The sequence below is a fragment of the Squalius cephalus genome, assembly GCF_949319135.1.
Source record: "Squalius cephalus genome assembly, chromosome: 6".
Classification (NCBI taxonomy): Eukaryota; Metazoa; Chordata; class Actinopteri; order Cypriniformes; family Leuciscidae; genus Squalius; species Squalius cephalus.
Genome location: NC_137127.1, coordinates 41,266,760 through 41,285,045, shown reverse-complemented (window position 1 = coordinate 41,285,045; position 18,286 = coordinate 41,266,760). Strand labels below are relative to the sequence as shown.

The 18,286-nt window shown below is 36.4% G+C and overlaps 1 protein-coding gene across 4 annotated transcripts in view; it reads left to right on the top strand.

Annotated features, from left to right (window-relative positions):
* Window positions 1-18,286, top strand: part of cntn5 (contactin 5) — a 303,188-nt gene that overhangs the window by 189,094 nt on the left and 95,808 nt on the right. For all 4 annotated transcript variants that reach the window (XM_079874344.1, XM_079874343.1, XM_079874345.1 and 1 more), the window contains one exon: window positions 11,297-11,392. In XM_079874344.1, coding sequence (XP_079730470.1) covers window positions 11,297-11,392 — 96 coding nt within the window. The remainder of the gene's footprint in view (window positions 1-11,296; window positions 11,393-18,286) is intronic.

Genomic DNA, 18,286 nt, shown 5'->3' with positions numbered 1-18,286 from the left:
TACACACCCAATCGAATGGCAGTCCGATCAATAAAGATGCATGAAGCTTAAATACCCCTTAAAAAGGTCATGTATTGTCTTAGACTGCCACACAATTATTGAAATGAGTGCATCAGTTCTTGCAGATTCTTATCTTATCTCCCATTCTCCCTTATAGTTGAGAACAGATGAATATCGATTTTTCCCTACAAAGGTCTCATTTTACCATGCAAGATGAAGGGTCAGGAAAATACGAGATGGAAAAGAAGAAAGAACCCCAGTCAACAGATTTCTATCTGTTCTATCCCAACTTCTATCAAAGGGGTCCATTATCTTTATGTGGCCCTTTTTTTTTTATGACGCTCATCACGAGAATCCATTGCGTAGGTTTCCTGTAAATGATGCCAATTTTAGCAGTACCGACTGCCCTCATAATTTACCACCCGTTACATTTGCGAGCAAAGAAAGAAATAAAAACGAGAGAAAAAAATCACGTGTCGCCCCACTCTTATGTTTCTTGACCCTAGATGTCTAAAGATATGTCATTTGTCACATATTTTCCTTTGACCATGTAGGAACAACAAAAGAAAATCTATTTTCCCATTTAGACTACAGTGAAGAGCATTGATTAGTTATAATTCATATGTCTAGAGTAAATTGACGAGGGGAAGGGATAACACGCTGATATGGAGAACAAGAAGGCGGCAGTGACAGCGCCTGATAAATCAATAATCTGCTCTACAATGGAATTCCCAGCCTCTCCATCCCAGTTCTCTGGTGACAGTTTGTTGGAGGAGATCACTTTTCCAAGGCCATATATTACACAGCTCATACCGATCCTTCTTTCCTGCCATGGCGCCGGGGAGAACCGACAGACGTATTCTGCATTCCAACAGCGCGGCCTGTCAGCCGCCCGCTTCACATAAATAAGACATACACTATTGAATTGCTCTCTCTTAAACTTTCTTTCTGTTTTTCTACAGTCCCAGAGAGGTGTCTTGTCTTTTTGCACCAAATGCTTTCATTTTTCTTTTTCTTTTTTCTTATTCTTTTTCATTTTGTGCAGTCTCTCCTGTAGGTTTGAGTATTAAACAGAGGTGTTGTGACTGTTGATGGCTCTTTGTGCTTTAGCTGGAGTGGAGCAATGCAAGCAATACCTGTTGATCACAAACAAACTGGAATGGAGTTCAACCGATAATGGATTTTGATATCGACAACTAAGGTCGAAAATCTAGCCGACAACTAATTCATTGGCTGATACATTCTAAAATCATTGATGTGAATCTCAAGTCAATGAAAATTAGTGCTGAATTGAATGACTTAACCATGATAATGTTTAGATTTTTTTACAGTTTAGAGTACATTTTACAAGAAAATACTATTTCAATCTTTCTACTTCAAAATACTTTGTGGGTTGATTTCTACTTCATTGTTTTACTTGCAGTTTCTTTTTATTTGTTGGCTAGCAATTAACTAGCTATTTTTTAGTGAAAATTGTTTCCAAGTAAATCCTACATCTTTTTTTTTTTTTTTTACAGGGAAGTATTGTAGTTTCAAATAGCATGAATAAGCTATATTATATATAGATGTACCCTCATTTGAACATTATGCCATGTTCATATTTTAGATGTGTTTTTATTTTACCTTGCTATTGCGTTTCTTTTACACATAACTATACAGTTTATTTTGTGAGAACAGAAAAAAAGTTAATTTATTTATTTAGTTTAGATATTTTTGCAGTTAGGGATTGACAATTTGATTGATACAGATTGATACAGGTAATTGGGACTTTTTATCTCTCAATTCTAAAATTTTTCTCGCAATAGCGAGTTTATATCTTGCAGTTCTGACTTTATTTCTCACAATTGCAAGTTTATAATAGTACTTACATGTTTTATCATAATTGTGAGATATCAACTCACAATTGTGAGGGGAAAAGTCCGAATTGTAAGTTATAAACATGCAATTCCGAGGACTAAAGTCAGAACTGCAAGATATAAACTTGTGATTATGAAAAACAAAACAAACAAACAAAAAAAATGATATACAGTGCTATGCATAAGTTTAGACACCCATGCTAAAGTTGACTAAAAAGAGGAATAAAAAATCATCTTTTGGAAATTGAACTTAATGCCTTAATTTAAAAAATTAGGAAAAATCCAACCTTTAAGGACACCAATTTTCTTTGTGAATGAATAATGTATCGTAAATAAATAAATGTTCTTCCTTAAAATACAGGGTGCATAAGTTTGGACACCCCTATGTTAAATTCCCATAGAGGCAGGCAGATTTTTATTTTTAAAGGCCAGTTACTTCATGGATCCAGGATACTATGCATCCTGATAAAGTTTCCTTGGCCTTTGGAATTAAAATAGCCCCACATCATCACATAGCCTTCACCATACCTAGAGATTGGCATGGGGTACTTTCCATAAGATCATCTCTCAATGCAAATCAAACTAGCTATTAGGCTAACTGAAATAAAACCATGCCAATCTCTAGGTATGGTGAAGGCAATGTGATGATGTTTAAGGGTAGAATATACAGTTTGTTTGTACAGTATAAAAATCATTATGTCTATGGAAAGTCCCCATAAAACATGAAAAAATAACATTGCTTGGTCTGTTGAAGGCTGGTCTTGTTGAAATGAGAGGCCTGTTGATCAAATCATCCCAGTCTCATCAGCTGGACTGAAAGAAGTTTCAGTGCTCTTAGGACACTGAAAACATGGCTCAGAGCAGTGGTCACAAGTGACACTTGACAGTATTGCTGTGTGTCGTGTCCAACAGGACAAACTGGACAGTATTGATGTGAAACATATGCCAACAGTTAATTTCTGTTAAATGATTAGGTCACTTAGTTAAAAATGAAAATTCTGTCATCATTTACTCACTCTCGAGTTGTTTCAAACCAGTTTCTTTCTTCTGCTGAACACAAAAGAAGATATTTTGAAGAATGTCGATAACCAGACAGTTGATGGTAGCTATTGACTTCTATAGTATTTATTTTTTTCCTACTATGGAAATCAATGTGGTCCATCCACTGTCTGGTTATCGACATTCTTCAAAATATATTCTTTTGTGTTCATCAGAAGAAAGAAATTCATACAGGATTGAAACAGTTTGAGGGTGAGTAAATGATTTTCATTTTTGGGTGAACTATATCCCTTTAATGAAAGATGCAGACATGTGTTTGGCTTCTTCAAAAAGCAAGGAACAAGACATTATTGCACTATTGCTTTGCACTATGAGCGGAGTAAAGTTAAGTCTCTGTTAAACTGCCACCATGTCTTTATTAGTTATTTGTAACATTACAGAATTAATTAATGTACGTATTGTTAAGGTCAATATAGACTAAAAACCTTAATACATTATCCTATTAATTTCCTGATTCCTCAGCTTATTTAGCTTATTTATTTAGAAAATTAATTTTCTATGGGCATATATACGGCTGAAACAGGTAGCCTAGTGAATCATCCCAAATTTTTCAACATCAACATTTTAATATAATTATAGTCATTATGGCCTTTAGAAAAATGTGTTTTTTTGAGGAGCTGGGGTAGTGCACTATAGGCCCCTGTGGCACGGCCTAAGCTTTTGTCCTTAATGGCATTTTTTTCCTTACATTACTTTTACTTTTATACTTTAAGTAGTTTTGAAACCAGTACTTTTATACTTTTACTTGAGTAAAAAGCTTGAGTTGATACTTCAACTTCTACAGAAGTCTTTTTAAACCCTAGTATCTATACTTCTACCTGAGTAATGAATGTGAATACTTTTGACACCTCTGATCTTAGCGCCGTGTAGTCACAGTGTCGCTTAATCAAGATCGGCTCGCGCTGCTTTGGTCCAAACTGATAAACAACGGTCCGTCAACCACACAATAACGAGTAGCTCAGTTTCGTTCCGCTTACATTACGTTTGCCATTTGATGTCGGACAATGTTGTGGTCGTGCCAGCATCTCTTGCGCTTGCCACGCGCAACGCGCCTACATTTGAAATAACGAAATTTTGGTCGGCAGGAAAAATATTCCAACGAACCGTTCGGTTTGAAAATGCGTACCGAACACCGAACCGAATCCGCGCTAAAATATCAAGGTGAAAGTCATCATAGCTTGCGTAGTATAGACCCAGCTCCCAACCCAACTTTGAGAATAGATTAACGGCGATATTTTTTTATCGCCCGATTAGAGTCTCACATTAACGCAGCACATTAACGCCGATAATGGCCCACCACTAATATATATATATATATATATATATATATATATGAATGAAGACTTCAGATGCAAAAGCCTCTAAGTGCCATCTAATATTTTCTTCTAAAATGAGCATTTTTATCAAGCTTGTATGTTTATGTTCAGTTATTTCACTTTAATGGCAATGAAAATTACCTAATAATTGTCATGAAAGTGAAATTACTGAACCTAAATATACAAGCTTGATAAAAATGCTCATTTTAGAAGAAAATTTCAGATGGCACTTAGAGGTCTGAAGTCTTTATATATATATATACAGAGCCGTCGCATACACTGTGCGAACTGTGCAACCGCACAGGGCCTCGCGCCACTAGGGGGCCTCGCATTCTTGCTGTTTTTTTGTTTTTGTTTTTGTTTTTTTACATTTTTTTTTTGTTTGTTTTGTCCCCACCACTTTTTAAAACATCTCGCAGCACGAATATAACAATTCTACAAATAAAACATCTCCAGTTAACTGGCAGAGCATTCATTTCGTTCATTTATTAAATAAGAAACAATCTAGCGCTGAAATGTTTTTTTAATCAGATCAAAGTGCTCGTTGCCGCTGTGATCAGTGGCGCGGATACAGTGTTTTCTCGTGTGGCTCGCGCACACACCGCACTGTCTTCACTCAGACGCTCGCTTCAATCCGTTGCGGATACTCTATTCGTTCTGGTGAAATCACCAAACATAATGCACACAGATGTGTCCCTGCTTGATATACAACCACTGATGAACATAATCGGTTTTGATGAGGGAAAAAACTATACGATAAAAAAAATACTATACGAGGGCGGACTAGAACCGAGAACTTCTGACACGATAGGCGAAAGTTCTACCACTGGACCATTTTTTTCCCTCTGAAATAAATAGCAAAAAGTCATAGCTTTTTATTCTACTTGATAAAAACGTATTGCAGCGAGATTATGCGTGCAATAGAACTAGAACAGCTACCGGTACATCCGTCCGTGTGACTGTTATTCATGTGCAACTGAGCATCCACATCAAAGAGCAGGGCCTCGCATTTCAAGTTCGCACAGGGCCTCGCACCCCACCTGCGACGGCACTGTATATATATATATATATATATATATATATATATATATATATATATATATATATATAATATACTCGTAATTGCAAGTTATAAAGTCCAAAATCTAAACTCGAAATTACAAAAAAATAATATTGTCAGCTAAAAAGTCGGAATTATATTTTTTATTCCGTGATGGGAACAAGCTTCCATTGATTGGTGACTTGTGCTGCCGTTGTGGCAGTTGAACGGTTGGCAAGATTATCTTCTGCAGGTTGACTGCTATATTTACGCAGGAGCATCTGACTGTGCACAGATGAAAATAGAAAGCAAAAGTGTTTTGGCCAATCAAAAGAATGGCAGACTATGAGTTTATGTCCAACGACTCTTATGTGACCAAGTGATGGAACACAGTGGCCAAACACAAGCTGTTCGTCTTGAATGGCTAAATCAGACTGAAAGGGAAATCCAGACTGCATTCAACAAAGTATGATGCGCTTCCTTGCGATGCTGGCACAGTGTTGAATGCCTGTGATTATGCATGTCTGTGCATGTCTATTGATGTCAATTGTCATGGTTACACATTGTAATGATGAATAAAAATTCATGCTGAAGCTTCACAATAATTTCTGAGCCAGTATATGTGTTAGCAGCATTGTTAAATCGTTTATTTTTCTCTTTTTTTTCATACTTCACACAAGAAACTTCAATCTGGAAATGAATAAATTACATGAAATAACATGCACGGTTGAATCATACACAGTAAAATTTAAATCTAGGGGAAAATGAATGGGATCAAATGTTATTTTAATATTTAAAGACTGAAAATTAAATTAAAGTAGATTCAAACACAATGTCTTCAAACATTTAAGTTTCTAGTTGTTAGTTTTTGGTCCCACTTTAACTACTGTGTACTTATGTCAAAAAATTAAAATGCAAGGTACAACGTAATTGTTCATATTATATTGCAAAATACTTGCTGCTATTGAGGTGTAATATGAGTAATGTTAGGGACAGGTTTGGTGGTAGTGTGTAGGTTTAAGGGTGGGTTAGGGGGTAAACGAAGGGCCAACATCATGACCAGAGACAGATTAATATTACGTCTGCTGTTTAAAACAAATAAAGGACCAATATAGGAGAATAGTTATGCGCGAACAGCGGGAAACTCTGTACTGTATATGTGTGCAGTGTGCGCATGTCAAAAAATCTATTCCGATTTGAAACTTGTGACATATAAACGCGCACATCAACCCGATTATTTATCGTTCATGTAAACACCGTGTTCGGATTCATCAATCGTATTGATTTCATTCCGACTGAACCAAAAGGTGTCCATGTAAACGTAGCTGGTGACAACACTCTTCATCTTCTCTAGCGCAGCTCAGCCAGGCCTCGTCCCCTTTTTTGCATATTCCGTGGGTGGAGAAATTAGTGACCTTTTGATCGGCTGCCTTTTGTTGGAGAACACTGAGCTTCCAACAATTTCCAAATGTTTTACTATCTAAGGTTATTTGTCCATTTTATCATCTGCCCACGGGAAAAGTCTTGGTCGTGAAATTAGCAGTTTCAGTTGGACTTTTATTTTGAAATAATGACCTTCATTTGACACCTTGTCCACTTTGCTATGTCTGCCATGTGAAGCACTTATATGGTGTAGTATTTGTTGCAATATTTGTGAAATAAATCTTTTCTTTCCATCAATGCATTTCTTTCACTCTCTCATTGTCAATGTGTTTCTTGTTGAACTGTGAGGTTCATTCTGCAATGCTGTACACATCTATACATCTATAAATTAATTGAGGGCACATGTCAAGGTTGCGCTTTTCAAATCAGACATTCCACCAGAGAATGTAGCGGTCTGTCAGATGTTATAACAGACAGGGGCAAAGGTCAGCTATTGTTCAGTGAAAGTGATTTACCGCACTGTTGTGTCAAAAACAGTATTGTTAACCCATTTCAAGGCCTTCGGTGAGGACAGACCTGCAGCGTTTGGCACTTTCCCCACCTTTATCCTCAAATGTTCAATATAACTTTTCTTTTCAGAGCTGACTGGTAAAGGGTAGACGAGAAGGTTGTGAATAGGGCTGGGCGATATGGCCCAAAAAAAATATCACGATAATTTTTTTTATATCAGTCAATATCGATAATTATCACGATAAAAGTCAAATCTTTATTTCTTTCTAGTTTAAAGGCAGATTTTTGCTCCTAAGTGAAAGTTGTAGAAACCAGAGCATTAATTGTGGTTTTAAACTACTCTTTATTGTCAGAACATATCAGGACAAACACTTGCCAAACTGGTGAACATTTCACAAATCTGAGGTAGAACATTCAAACATTTGTTATTTTTCCTTAACAAAATAAATATCTTTATTGGACAATTAATTTCTTAGTTTCTGCATGTGCTAATTTTTATTTGGTAAAATGTAATATTCTGACTGTTTGAGTTTTATTAAACTTTACCATTGGTCATCCAGTATCATGCATTTAGATCATAATAACCACAGATAAAACCAGGCATTAAGTTAGCCTATAGCACCTCACTATCACGTGGCAAAATGTAACTTTATGGTTTCTATGGTATTTGTATGAAAAACAGTAGCCTAAATACATTATTAAATACTGTAATTATATTCCATCAGTCCTTTATTACATCGTCTACATTAATAATATATAATACAATTCAATATGTATATCCCACATTTCATGGTGCAGTTGATATTACTAGGCTAACGTTACAGTAAATCCATGGTAAATGATGGGAATTTGTAGACGGAAAAGCCTTCTGACTGTATCGTTGCGCACAGTGTTTCTCCTGTTTGTCAGCGCGGTTTCATCTGCCTTTAAACTGGTTTAAATCACTGAGACATTGTGTTCTTCGCTGAACTCAAGCGCTTTTCACTGGATCTCGTGACGAGAGCGATCAGAGTAAGCGCATCTCCTCTAGTGAGCTCGCGCTGCGCTGCCGTTTGGACTTTGAGCCGAGCGGATAAATGGTCCGTGTGGCGCGCGGTTCAAATGAGTTTCGTTCCGCTTTTGGTGCATAAACATTATCGAACATTTATCGAACTCTTGATATCGTTTTATCGAGAAAAATGATATCGCGATAATTATCGTTATCGTTTTATCGCCCAGCCCTAGTTGTGAATGTTGTTTCATGTTTGTGTAAATTATGTTGTTTGGTATGCAGAAACCAACCTCGCTTTGTAGTTCCATACGGGCCACCAGCGTCTGACATTGCTGCTGTGTAAATCTAAAACTGCCTCATTTCAGGCTGAAAGGGGCTAATCAACACCACCCACGACCGGGGCCGATGAAACATCTTGTCTCCTGTCCCACAAGCTTATGTCTTCTGTTCTGTCTCAACCCACAATGAGAGAGAGAGAGAAAGAAAAAAAAAAAGATTAATTACCCTCATGTCTAAGCCTGCTGGAACTCTTTCACATAGTGCATAAACTAAAATGGAGAAATAAATGAACAGCCATTCTTAGCCAAATGTGCCACTGCTCTTAGAAAGGACACAAAACAAACGAGATCTCAGTATTATCTAAGTTGTTTCTCATAGACAAAATGGGGAAGATTACTTTTGCCTGACCTGTTTTTACCCATGTGAAAAAGAGTTTAAATACACATGAATATGTACTTAAGTTCTACTTATTTGGGGCAAAAAAGTGCTTTTGAGGTCAACTAATTGCATTTAATACAACTTTAAATTGTAATACATTTTCTCTGATTGTATTGAATGTGCAATAGTGTACATCAATTGTTTTTCTCTTTAGATCTCCTCTTCACTGGAATCTAGCTTGTTTCAATTAACAAAAGCTGCTTATCACTTGCTTTTGTTCTCAAGAGCCTGCAAAACAAATGTTGTTATTATTTAGTTCCTTGCACGAATGTGGCTTTTAAGGCAAATGAGGTGTCATTCCAGTCAGACTCTGGTTGTGCCATTATATTTGTTGATATGTCAGCACAGCAATGCTTAACTGGGACACTTATTGATTTGCTGACCTTCGTAAATGCTGCTAATGTTCCATTTGCACCTTGTTACTGAGAGCCTCTAGAAGTGGAAGTTCATATGTGCAAGCTCAAACTGAGCCAAAATGACCTTTAAAAACAGTGCAATCTAAAAATTAAGAGTTGAATTTCAGCAGACCTAAGAGCCCAGAGGCTGAAAATGTGTCACTGAATGCTCGTACTGTATGTAAATCTGAAGCTAAGGAAGATTATTATTTTTTCCATAAGTTCTCTGAACTATGTGCACATAAATTAATCTTGTTTCCATTGAAGCGTACATATAGGCTGGTATAGTTGATGCTCTGACTGTACCCTAAAAGATGCACTTTATTATTTTTGTCTCTGAAGTACAACATTTTTCACATAAGAAAGAAACAAATGGAAGTGAGATCTCTTTAATGTCCCAATACTTTCTACTAGATGGCTTTGAGATTAAATGGGGACTTTCTCCCGATAAAAGACCCAGTTTTTTACAGTTCTCATCTAGTTTCAGAATTTCAGAAGAGATCTCAACAATGTCTCAAACTGTGCTTGTCCAAAAAAACAAAGTGCAATCCAAAGTGAAAGATCTAAAAATAAACTCAATTATTGTGCATCGGTATCTTTTGAGACCAAATGCTATGCCGTCTGTATTAATATTCATTTTTATTTTAGGAGAAATATCTGAAACAAAGCTGATACATAGCTAACAGGGAACCAAGAACTTTGGCTAACATTGGCTATCGTTCCTCTTAACGTTATGAAAGTTATTTCAGTAACACTAATAGACTGTTTTAAGTTCAGACTTGACTCCGCGCTCACGCTGGTTGCCAGTTTGAGAATTTTGAGGTTTGAGAACCCCCCCCCCCCAAGCAGTTCTAGGCAGGTGGTGCTGGGAAGGTGGAGGGCTAGAAAAAGAAGTAGCATAGCGCGCAGCGATAGTGCATTCGTTTGATGCGACGAGGTTATATAAGGACGTTAATGGATATGTGAAATCGATTGGCTGGGAACATTACGTTTGGTGAACCAATCCGAATTGAGTTTCATGGCTGAACTATTCATTTATGCATTGCTCATCTAACATTTATTTAAACGTTACTTGTTTCAGTCCGTTCAGAGAACATTCAAAAGTAACATGCAAACTGATAAAATTGACTGTTCCCTTAATGTTGTCTCTAATGTTCACATAACCAAGAACAGACTCTTAAAACATTTTTTAAAAACTGAACCTTTCGAATGTTTAGAGCACATTCAGAAATAATATTTTATTAAATTAATGGAAATGTTAACAAAACGTTCTCAGAACATATTTGTGTAAGCTGGGTACTTAAGGTAATGTAACTGAGATTTAGAGCAACATCTGAACAAAGATAATGTTGTTCTTAACATCCAAAATGTGTAATTACTTTGCGATGCTCTGATAGCACTACATCCCCCACACCTATTCTCTCTGCAAAGGGCAGTCAGCCAATGGCATGATGTTGTGCTGAGAGATGGCAGATTAATTATGGTAATTTATGCAAATGCAATTTGTTTCAACAGATTAACTGTAGTAGCTCCACCTGTCCAGAGCGCTGCTACATGTGGAAACCTTCACCTCTACATTCAAACTCAAAATTACATTTTAAAAATACCATCCGACGTCTGTCCTCAGACGTGGCTTATGATTGCCCACAATTCTCGGCTTTTTGTGAACTAAAATGATTTACCATGTCTCTTTGGTATTTTAAAAGTACTCACAAGATTGAAGGCTTCAAGCAAGGTTACCTGTTTTAATTACCACTTGGTCTTCGTGTCCGAAGGGAAACAGGAAGGGAGATTTAAGCGGCAGGTTTTGGGCGTTAGAGCAGGTTAAAGTGAAAGCTCACACAGAGGTCACACCTCAGGTGACAGATACTAAATCTAGCCGAGCCGCGAGCACGTATCCGATTTTCAGGCACTCATATGCAATCTCTGACCCTTAATCTGGAGGTTAACAGCTGCCTCTGTGCCACCGTGTGTCACTCTGTCACTGGCTAAAACCATGCCTGCGTGTGTGTGTGTGTGTGTGTTTGCAGATCTTGGGGCGTTCAGCGGCCGGACTAGAGGAGCTGTTTCGGTGAGGGAAGGCCAGGGGGTTGTGCTAATGTGTGCCCCCCCTCCTCATTCACCAGGTGGGTACTCTCTTTTTGTTCTGTCTCCCTCCCTGCTGAAAAGAGCAACATAAAGGTCACCAGCATGAGTTTTTTTTATTTATTTTTTTATTCTGGCTGCCTATGAAAAACAATATTATATACAAGAACCTTATAAGATGGATATTACAAGTCATATAGATTTATCTTCTGTGCCAGTAGTAGATTTGTTCTGCCATATTTCACAGCTCTGCTCTGTAACATTGGAGAGAACATAAACCGAAGCTCAACCATACTTGCTTGACGTGCGAGAAGCTTAAACGTGCTGCGTAACACACGAGAATGAACTCCATTGGTTCTTGCACATCAAGCAAGCGTGCTTGAGTTTCCATTTACCATATCTGATGAGCGTTGATTAATGTTCATATGTGAATAAAAGCCTAAATTCATTCTGTTTGTCATATAAAGCAATCGGGTCTCTTCAGAAAATTTTGACTATTTAGACTAAACCACTCACTTCATATGGATTAGTTCCACGATCTCTTTATGAACATTTTCAAGCGTCAAAGTGGTAGTTGCGTGGACTGTCAATGGAGGGACAGAAATCTCTCAGATTTCATTAAAAAATATCTTCATTTGTGTTCTAAAGATGGAGATTTAGAACGAGTAATCAATGACAGAATTTCCATTTTTGGGTGAACTAAGGCAGTTCTATTAGGAAGTTGATAGGAAACATAATATACAGCATTTCCTTGAGTTACATGGAAAGCCTGTTATGTGTTAATGCATCGACATGGCAAATTTATAAAAATCCACAACAAGACATCATGTCATTCACTTGGCTTCTACGTTTGTTGCATTGTGCTGTTCAATGAAATCTTATTGGTCCAAAATCCTGCTCCACCAAACTGTATATTCCACATCAAATATCAATGATATTTCTTAATAGGGCTGCACGATATTGGAAAAAAAATTACATTGCAATATTTTTTTCCCAACGATATATATTGCGATATTGCGTGCCATCAATCCAGTCTAAAGTCAATAATTAGCCTACCATTCCATGATATTAATAATTTCACTAAGCAAGCTTCATTACAAGTGACAAAAAGGCCACTTAATATTTTATTCCAAAATTAGAACATATTTCTGTCAGAATTTGAAAAAAATATTTGTCAAAAAATCTTATTCTCTCTCTCTCTCTGTGTCTCTATGTTTTCTGTGCTGATGCAGTGACGTGTTCATGTAAACGGCACTTAAAAGCTGTCACAAAGAACCAGCAAAAGTAATGATTATGAATATGTAAAATATTACAATGAGACATTGTAATTGTTTATTAATAAACAAGTTTTTTCTGTAAAAATGAAGTTGACGATCTTCATCTTCGCAGTAGTGATCGCGTGGGAGAGAAATGCACTTTTCATACGGATTACATAGTTTTATTTTGTTTTGAATGGTTCTGTTTAAAAGTAGAGATTTCTGTAGATAATAGATATATTTATATATATTTTTTTTTAGGTGTGTGAGGTGAGTAGGCTACCTTATACGCTGAGTTTCGGTTCACGGATTCGTGTCGTGATTATGTCTGCTATATTTACTTTTTATTTATTAAATCCAGGAAATTGGATAATGAAACACTGATTAAAATTAAGATACAATTAATACAAAACGAAATTTGCTTTAAAGAAAGGCTTTGTGCTTTCTGTTTGAGGTCTCTGTGAAAGTTTTAAAGCAGTCTTTAAGTGCCGCTTTCATAACGGTCGCGTCCGTAATGGAGAACTGTCACGTAACATTGTTTTTTCCTCATAAATGCGAACACGAAAAATAAAAGACTTTTTAAAAAAGACAACCATCCACAACTTTATAACACTCCAGCAAAGTACCTCTTTTTGGTCAACATCCTCCTTTTTGTAGACGAAATAGTCCCAAATACTTTCTTTTTGGTACAAAATCTTTTTTTTTTTTTTTTGCGGCGGATCCTCTTCGTCGCCCATTTTTAGCTATAGGATGCCAGTGAATGTTGGCTGTGAGCGCGGTGAGCTGCGGCACAGCGAACCAATCACTGTGCAAGCACGCGGAACGTGCAAGTCACCCCAGCAAAAAGCCATACAACAAACTCGTGTTTACTGTGTGCTACCGTTCTCTTAATACACCATGGGTGCTACTACCCTTCACATCGCATGTTCCGGCGATGTGACTATCGCTCATTCGCACATCGCGATGTCGATGTTAAAACAGAATATCGTTCAGCCCTATTTCTTAAGCTTGTAATGTAGCATACACAGTGGAAAGACAAAATGTCTTGTTATGAGTTAAGTTCAAGCTAGGCCAGCATAAACCACCCTGGACTCTTGCCGATCTAAACTAGTCTTTTCTCTAGGTTAATCTCATCTTTGGCCCTGTTTACACCTGGTATTAAGATGCGCTTTGGTCGATCGAATTACAAGTGGAAAAATTATGAGAAGCGCACTAGCCGGATGGGATTTAAACTTTGTTGGCTGGAGACGCAAGTTTGTTTGGAAGATGAAAAACATACCAAGCACAATGTTCTCTCACCATTCCTGATTTCTATCACACATTCGCCGTGGTCTTACGGCTATTAACAGGAGTGAAAGCTGCTGCTCTCCGTATGTTTTTCCATCATCCCCGGGCGTGTTCATTTGTAAATTGCATGAGCTTATTTTGTCCATTAGATCAAAGATCTGAAAAACCCATACATTTCCCTGCTCACAGACCCTCCCCTCGAAGAAACCAGGACAGAAATGGTTGAAAGTGGACAATAGAGACTGACAGGTGTAAACGGGTATGTGTCTCCCTCGTCTACTTGTGATCCAATCAACCAAAACACATCTTTATACCAGAAGTAAACAGGGCCTTTCTCTCTTCAATCTTTTTTCAATCTCTGCTTGTCTTGTTCCAGTCCCTGTAATTGCATGTTAAATGAATTTGAATGCAGGAAGACAAAGAGAATGGGAAGAAAATGATACAGACAGGGCAGTTGAACTAGCACTATCAGATGAAAGGCTTGCGGTGAGATGGCCATTTTTAGAACATTTAGAGTTCAGAGAGACTCAGAGTAACCTCATCCAGCTTCCTCTCTTCCTGTCTGCCCATTTCTTAACAAAGCAGACCGTTTTTAAAGGGCTATTTCACCCATAAATGGAAATCTTTACTTGTTCTAAATCTGTATGCTGTTTTTTTTTTTTTTCCTTTCATGCACTGAAAAAGTTGGTGTAGGATTTACTTTGAAACAATTTCTCATAAATTGCTAGTAAATTTCACAAATAAAGAAACTGCAGGTAACACGTAATTAAACTTGCATTTTGAAGTAGAAGGACTGTATGAAATAAAGTGTAACCAGAAATTGTTTTTTTCTTGTAAAACATACTCCAATAATCTTTGTTTATTTACAGCTTCAAAAAATAGATTTTTTACAATACAAATACAACTTCACAAATTTTCTGAACAGTGCAGTTCCACTAATGGATGGATGAAACTGCGCTATAAAAAGACCATAAAATATGACTTTTCATAACCATTTCATAAAAGAGGCAGGGAAACAGAGATCTCATCCTCTTTTCCATTAGAGGACAACTGAGCAGTGAGATAGCATTGAGACAGGCCACTAAAACGCTCGCCCATGCTGCCTGTGTCTGCGTGAAATAATTGTCTGAGTGCAATTTCTTTTCATTTCTAATGATCCGGTAAATTTGAGCCTTGATGCTGATGCTTGTCTGGAAACACTACATCGACCAGTTAGAGACGGATAGGTTGACACAAAAGGACCGATATGGAACAGGAAGCCCAGTCAGTTATGATACAAATCGGTCTGGCAAAGTCGCTTGATGTTATTCACTGTTACTGTCCTGAATAGAACAAACAGCATTGTGGTACTGTGTTTGGACGGATGCATCAGCAGTGTTCCTTCACAAAATCAATCACACTTTACATTTGAGAGTTGCAGAGTTATAAAATAATGGCTTATGATTATCTGGTGACACATGTTAAGTAGAGCAGGGCTAAACTAAGTGAAACAGAACTGCAGATGATATCCACCAAACGTATGCTATCCAATAAGGAAAGGGGTTGGAGCTGATAAGGACTAAGCCGAATCTGTGTCAGCACAGGCCGGGATTTATTTCGCTCAGAGTGGAGTGTTTGGTGAATTTACACCTGCACTAATACCGCTAAAGCTCTCTCTCGGCTCCTTATCGTGCTGTATACAGTAATGGTCATGCTCATGCCTGTATGGTGCAGTAATGACCTCTGTCTGTTTGCAATCGTACATCTGGACATGGTCCAACGTGGTTTGGCAAGATGCGATAGTCCAGTTGCCAAACACATTTGAAGTTATATCAGACAGCTTTACTTACAGGGATTAAATGGGACCAGATTGTGTGTGTGTGATTTTAAATGAATATATATAGATAGATAGATAGATAGATAGATAGATAGATAGATAGATAGATAGATAGATAGATAGATAGATAGATAGATAGATAGATAGATAGATAGATAGATAGATAGATAGATAGATAGATAGATAGATAGATAGACAGACAGACAGACAGACAGACAGACAGACAGACAGACAGACAGACAGACAGACAGACAGACAGACAGACAGACAGACAGACAGACATCCAATAAATCAACTGATACATGTTATATACTGATACATCCCAGATTATTTCATGAACAGAAAGTTAAAGAGAACAGAATTTATTTGAAATGTAATTTTTTTTTGTAACAATTTAAAGGTATTTTGGTTACTGTCACTTTTGGTTAATGTAATGCATTCTAGCTGAATACAATTATTGATTTCTTTTTAAAAAAAAGTATTTTTATTTATATTTATTTATTTGTATATATTTTTTTGTATTAATGTATTTTTATTCATATTTATATTTATTTATTTGTTTATATATATATATATATATATATAAGATCATATATATATATATAAGATCATTTTAGTCAAATTAATATATTGCTGGTTTATGTTTTCTACATAACTAATGTCAATAATTTAAGCATAAGCCTTTTTAAAGCTAATATAATTTCAGTCCAGTGTTTCCAAACTTTTTACTGCTACAATATATATATATATATATATAAGTATATATATGTTGTGGTCAATGATTTCATGCCCTTCAAGAGTGCATATAGGAGGCAGAGCCATAGCATTGTACCATTTGCAAACTCGAAGAAAGAAAAAAGAAACCAAGCAACCAATTTATATGAGACAAGGCTGTTTTTAGTCTATCGATTTCCTATAATTGTTTGGCTAGCACAGAAAGCTGATATGAAGAAAATTAACATCATTCAATGGCTATCAGGTCACAGAATGATTTGTCTTTAAATGTCAATATTAATTTTCCATTAGGCATAGAACTGCAAACCTTCTGAGCGGCACTGGGATTTAGGAATCTGATGAAATCAACATAATAAGCAATCATTTAGCAATAGCAAGCAATTTATTGTGAGCTATAATGTAAATGTTATATACTGTGATCAAAAGTTTGGACTGAATAGATAAGTGTCCTACTTAAATGCTTGACATTAGTTGTGTAGATAAATGTAAATTGTGCATATATATGAATTTCTTTATAAAACTAGCATTTACATAAATAAACAAACTAGTGTAAGATTAGAGCTTACAGTGAGCTAAAGCAGCCAGCTTTATTTGTTTTATTTATTTGAACTTTTTTACTTGCTTATCATTTTTTGTCCACTGCATAATCTCCATACTCCCATTTGCATTTTGATAACTTTACTCTTCGATAATGTGGAAAATAATAATAAACAGAAATTAGTGTAAGAAATATGTCCATATGTTCACTGCCATATAATATATTATAATTGTCTGCAAGACCACAACATAAGACCTGTGAGCACATCATGTGGTAATAACCTGGAACTATTAAATGTTTGCTTGGATGATTAACAGTTCTTTGAATATGATATGTGTGAAATGGGAAGAACTGCAGGGAATTTATTTTAGGACTCGTAGGACGGCTTTGAGGTTAATTTGTCTTTCATTTGTCTGAATTGCTCGTAGGAGGTTTCATCCACATTAATATGGGTAGATGACATTAAAACTGAAAGTAATTGAAAATAATTTGAGATCACTGAGATGTAAACAGGATATTACTCTCAATATGATCGCTTTTGCTTTACCACTCAAAGTGTAGAGGAGGCGTTGTTGGTTCCTGACCTTGATGAATGCATGGAGTGCTGACGTTACACTAAAAATAAAATTGACTGTATACTCATATCTTTGCTCAATGTAATGCCGCTTTCAAGTTCTTCTGGGAATGTGATATGTATCTAAATAAAATAAACACACTGAGCAATTAATTTTTCGCATTCTGACAAAGACAGCAAGCATTTGTACAGCTATAGTAAAAACAAAAAGAAGTGCAAATGAAGCTCATTATGTGTGTAACTGCTTTATCTGTGTAAGTGGAAAAAAGACTGATGGGAAATGTATTGTCGCATGCCTGTTGCCTCATAAACAGGCAAAATGAATGAAATTTTCTGGTAAGCTTGATCATTGTTCTTCAATACACTAAACAGTACACAAACTGTTCACAAAGTGAATTTTATAGTCAACATTGACAATGAAAACTTAAAGGTGCAATAGGTGATCTTGGAAATGCTAACTTTGAATTGCATCATGTGTCATTCACCGGTGAAATGACTCCAGTTCTGAAGTTGACCTGTTGACATAAAGGAAAGAATGCACTGTATTTCAGCTTTATCCATGTGTGATTTCAGGACATAGTGGCAATACAGTCGAATCTAACAGAATAATCAGCATAGGGCAAATTCAGTGGTACATAGAACTGTACTGTTAAACCTGAAATGTAGATAGACTTGCCACTTGTTGTAAAATAAAATACATTTAGACCACTTAACATAGTGATTGCTTTA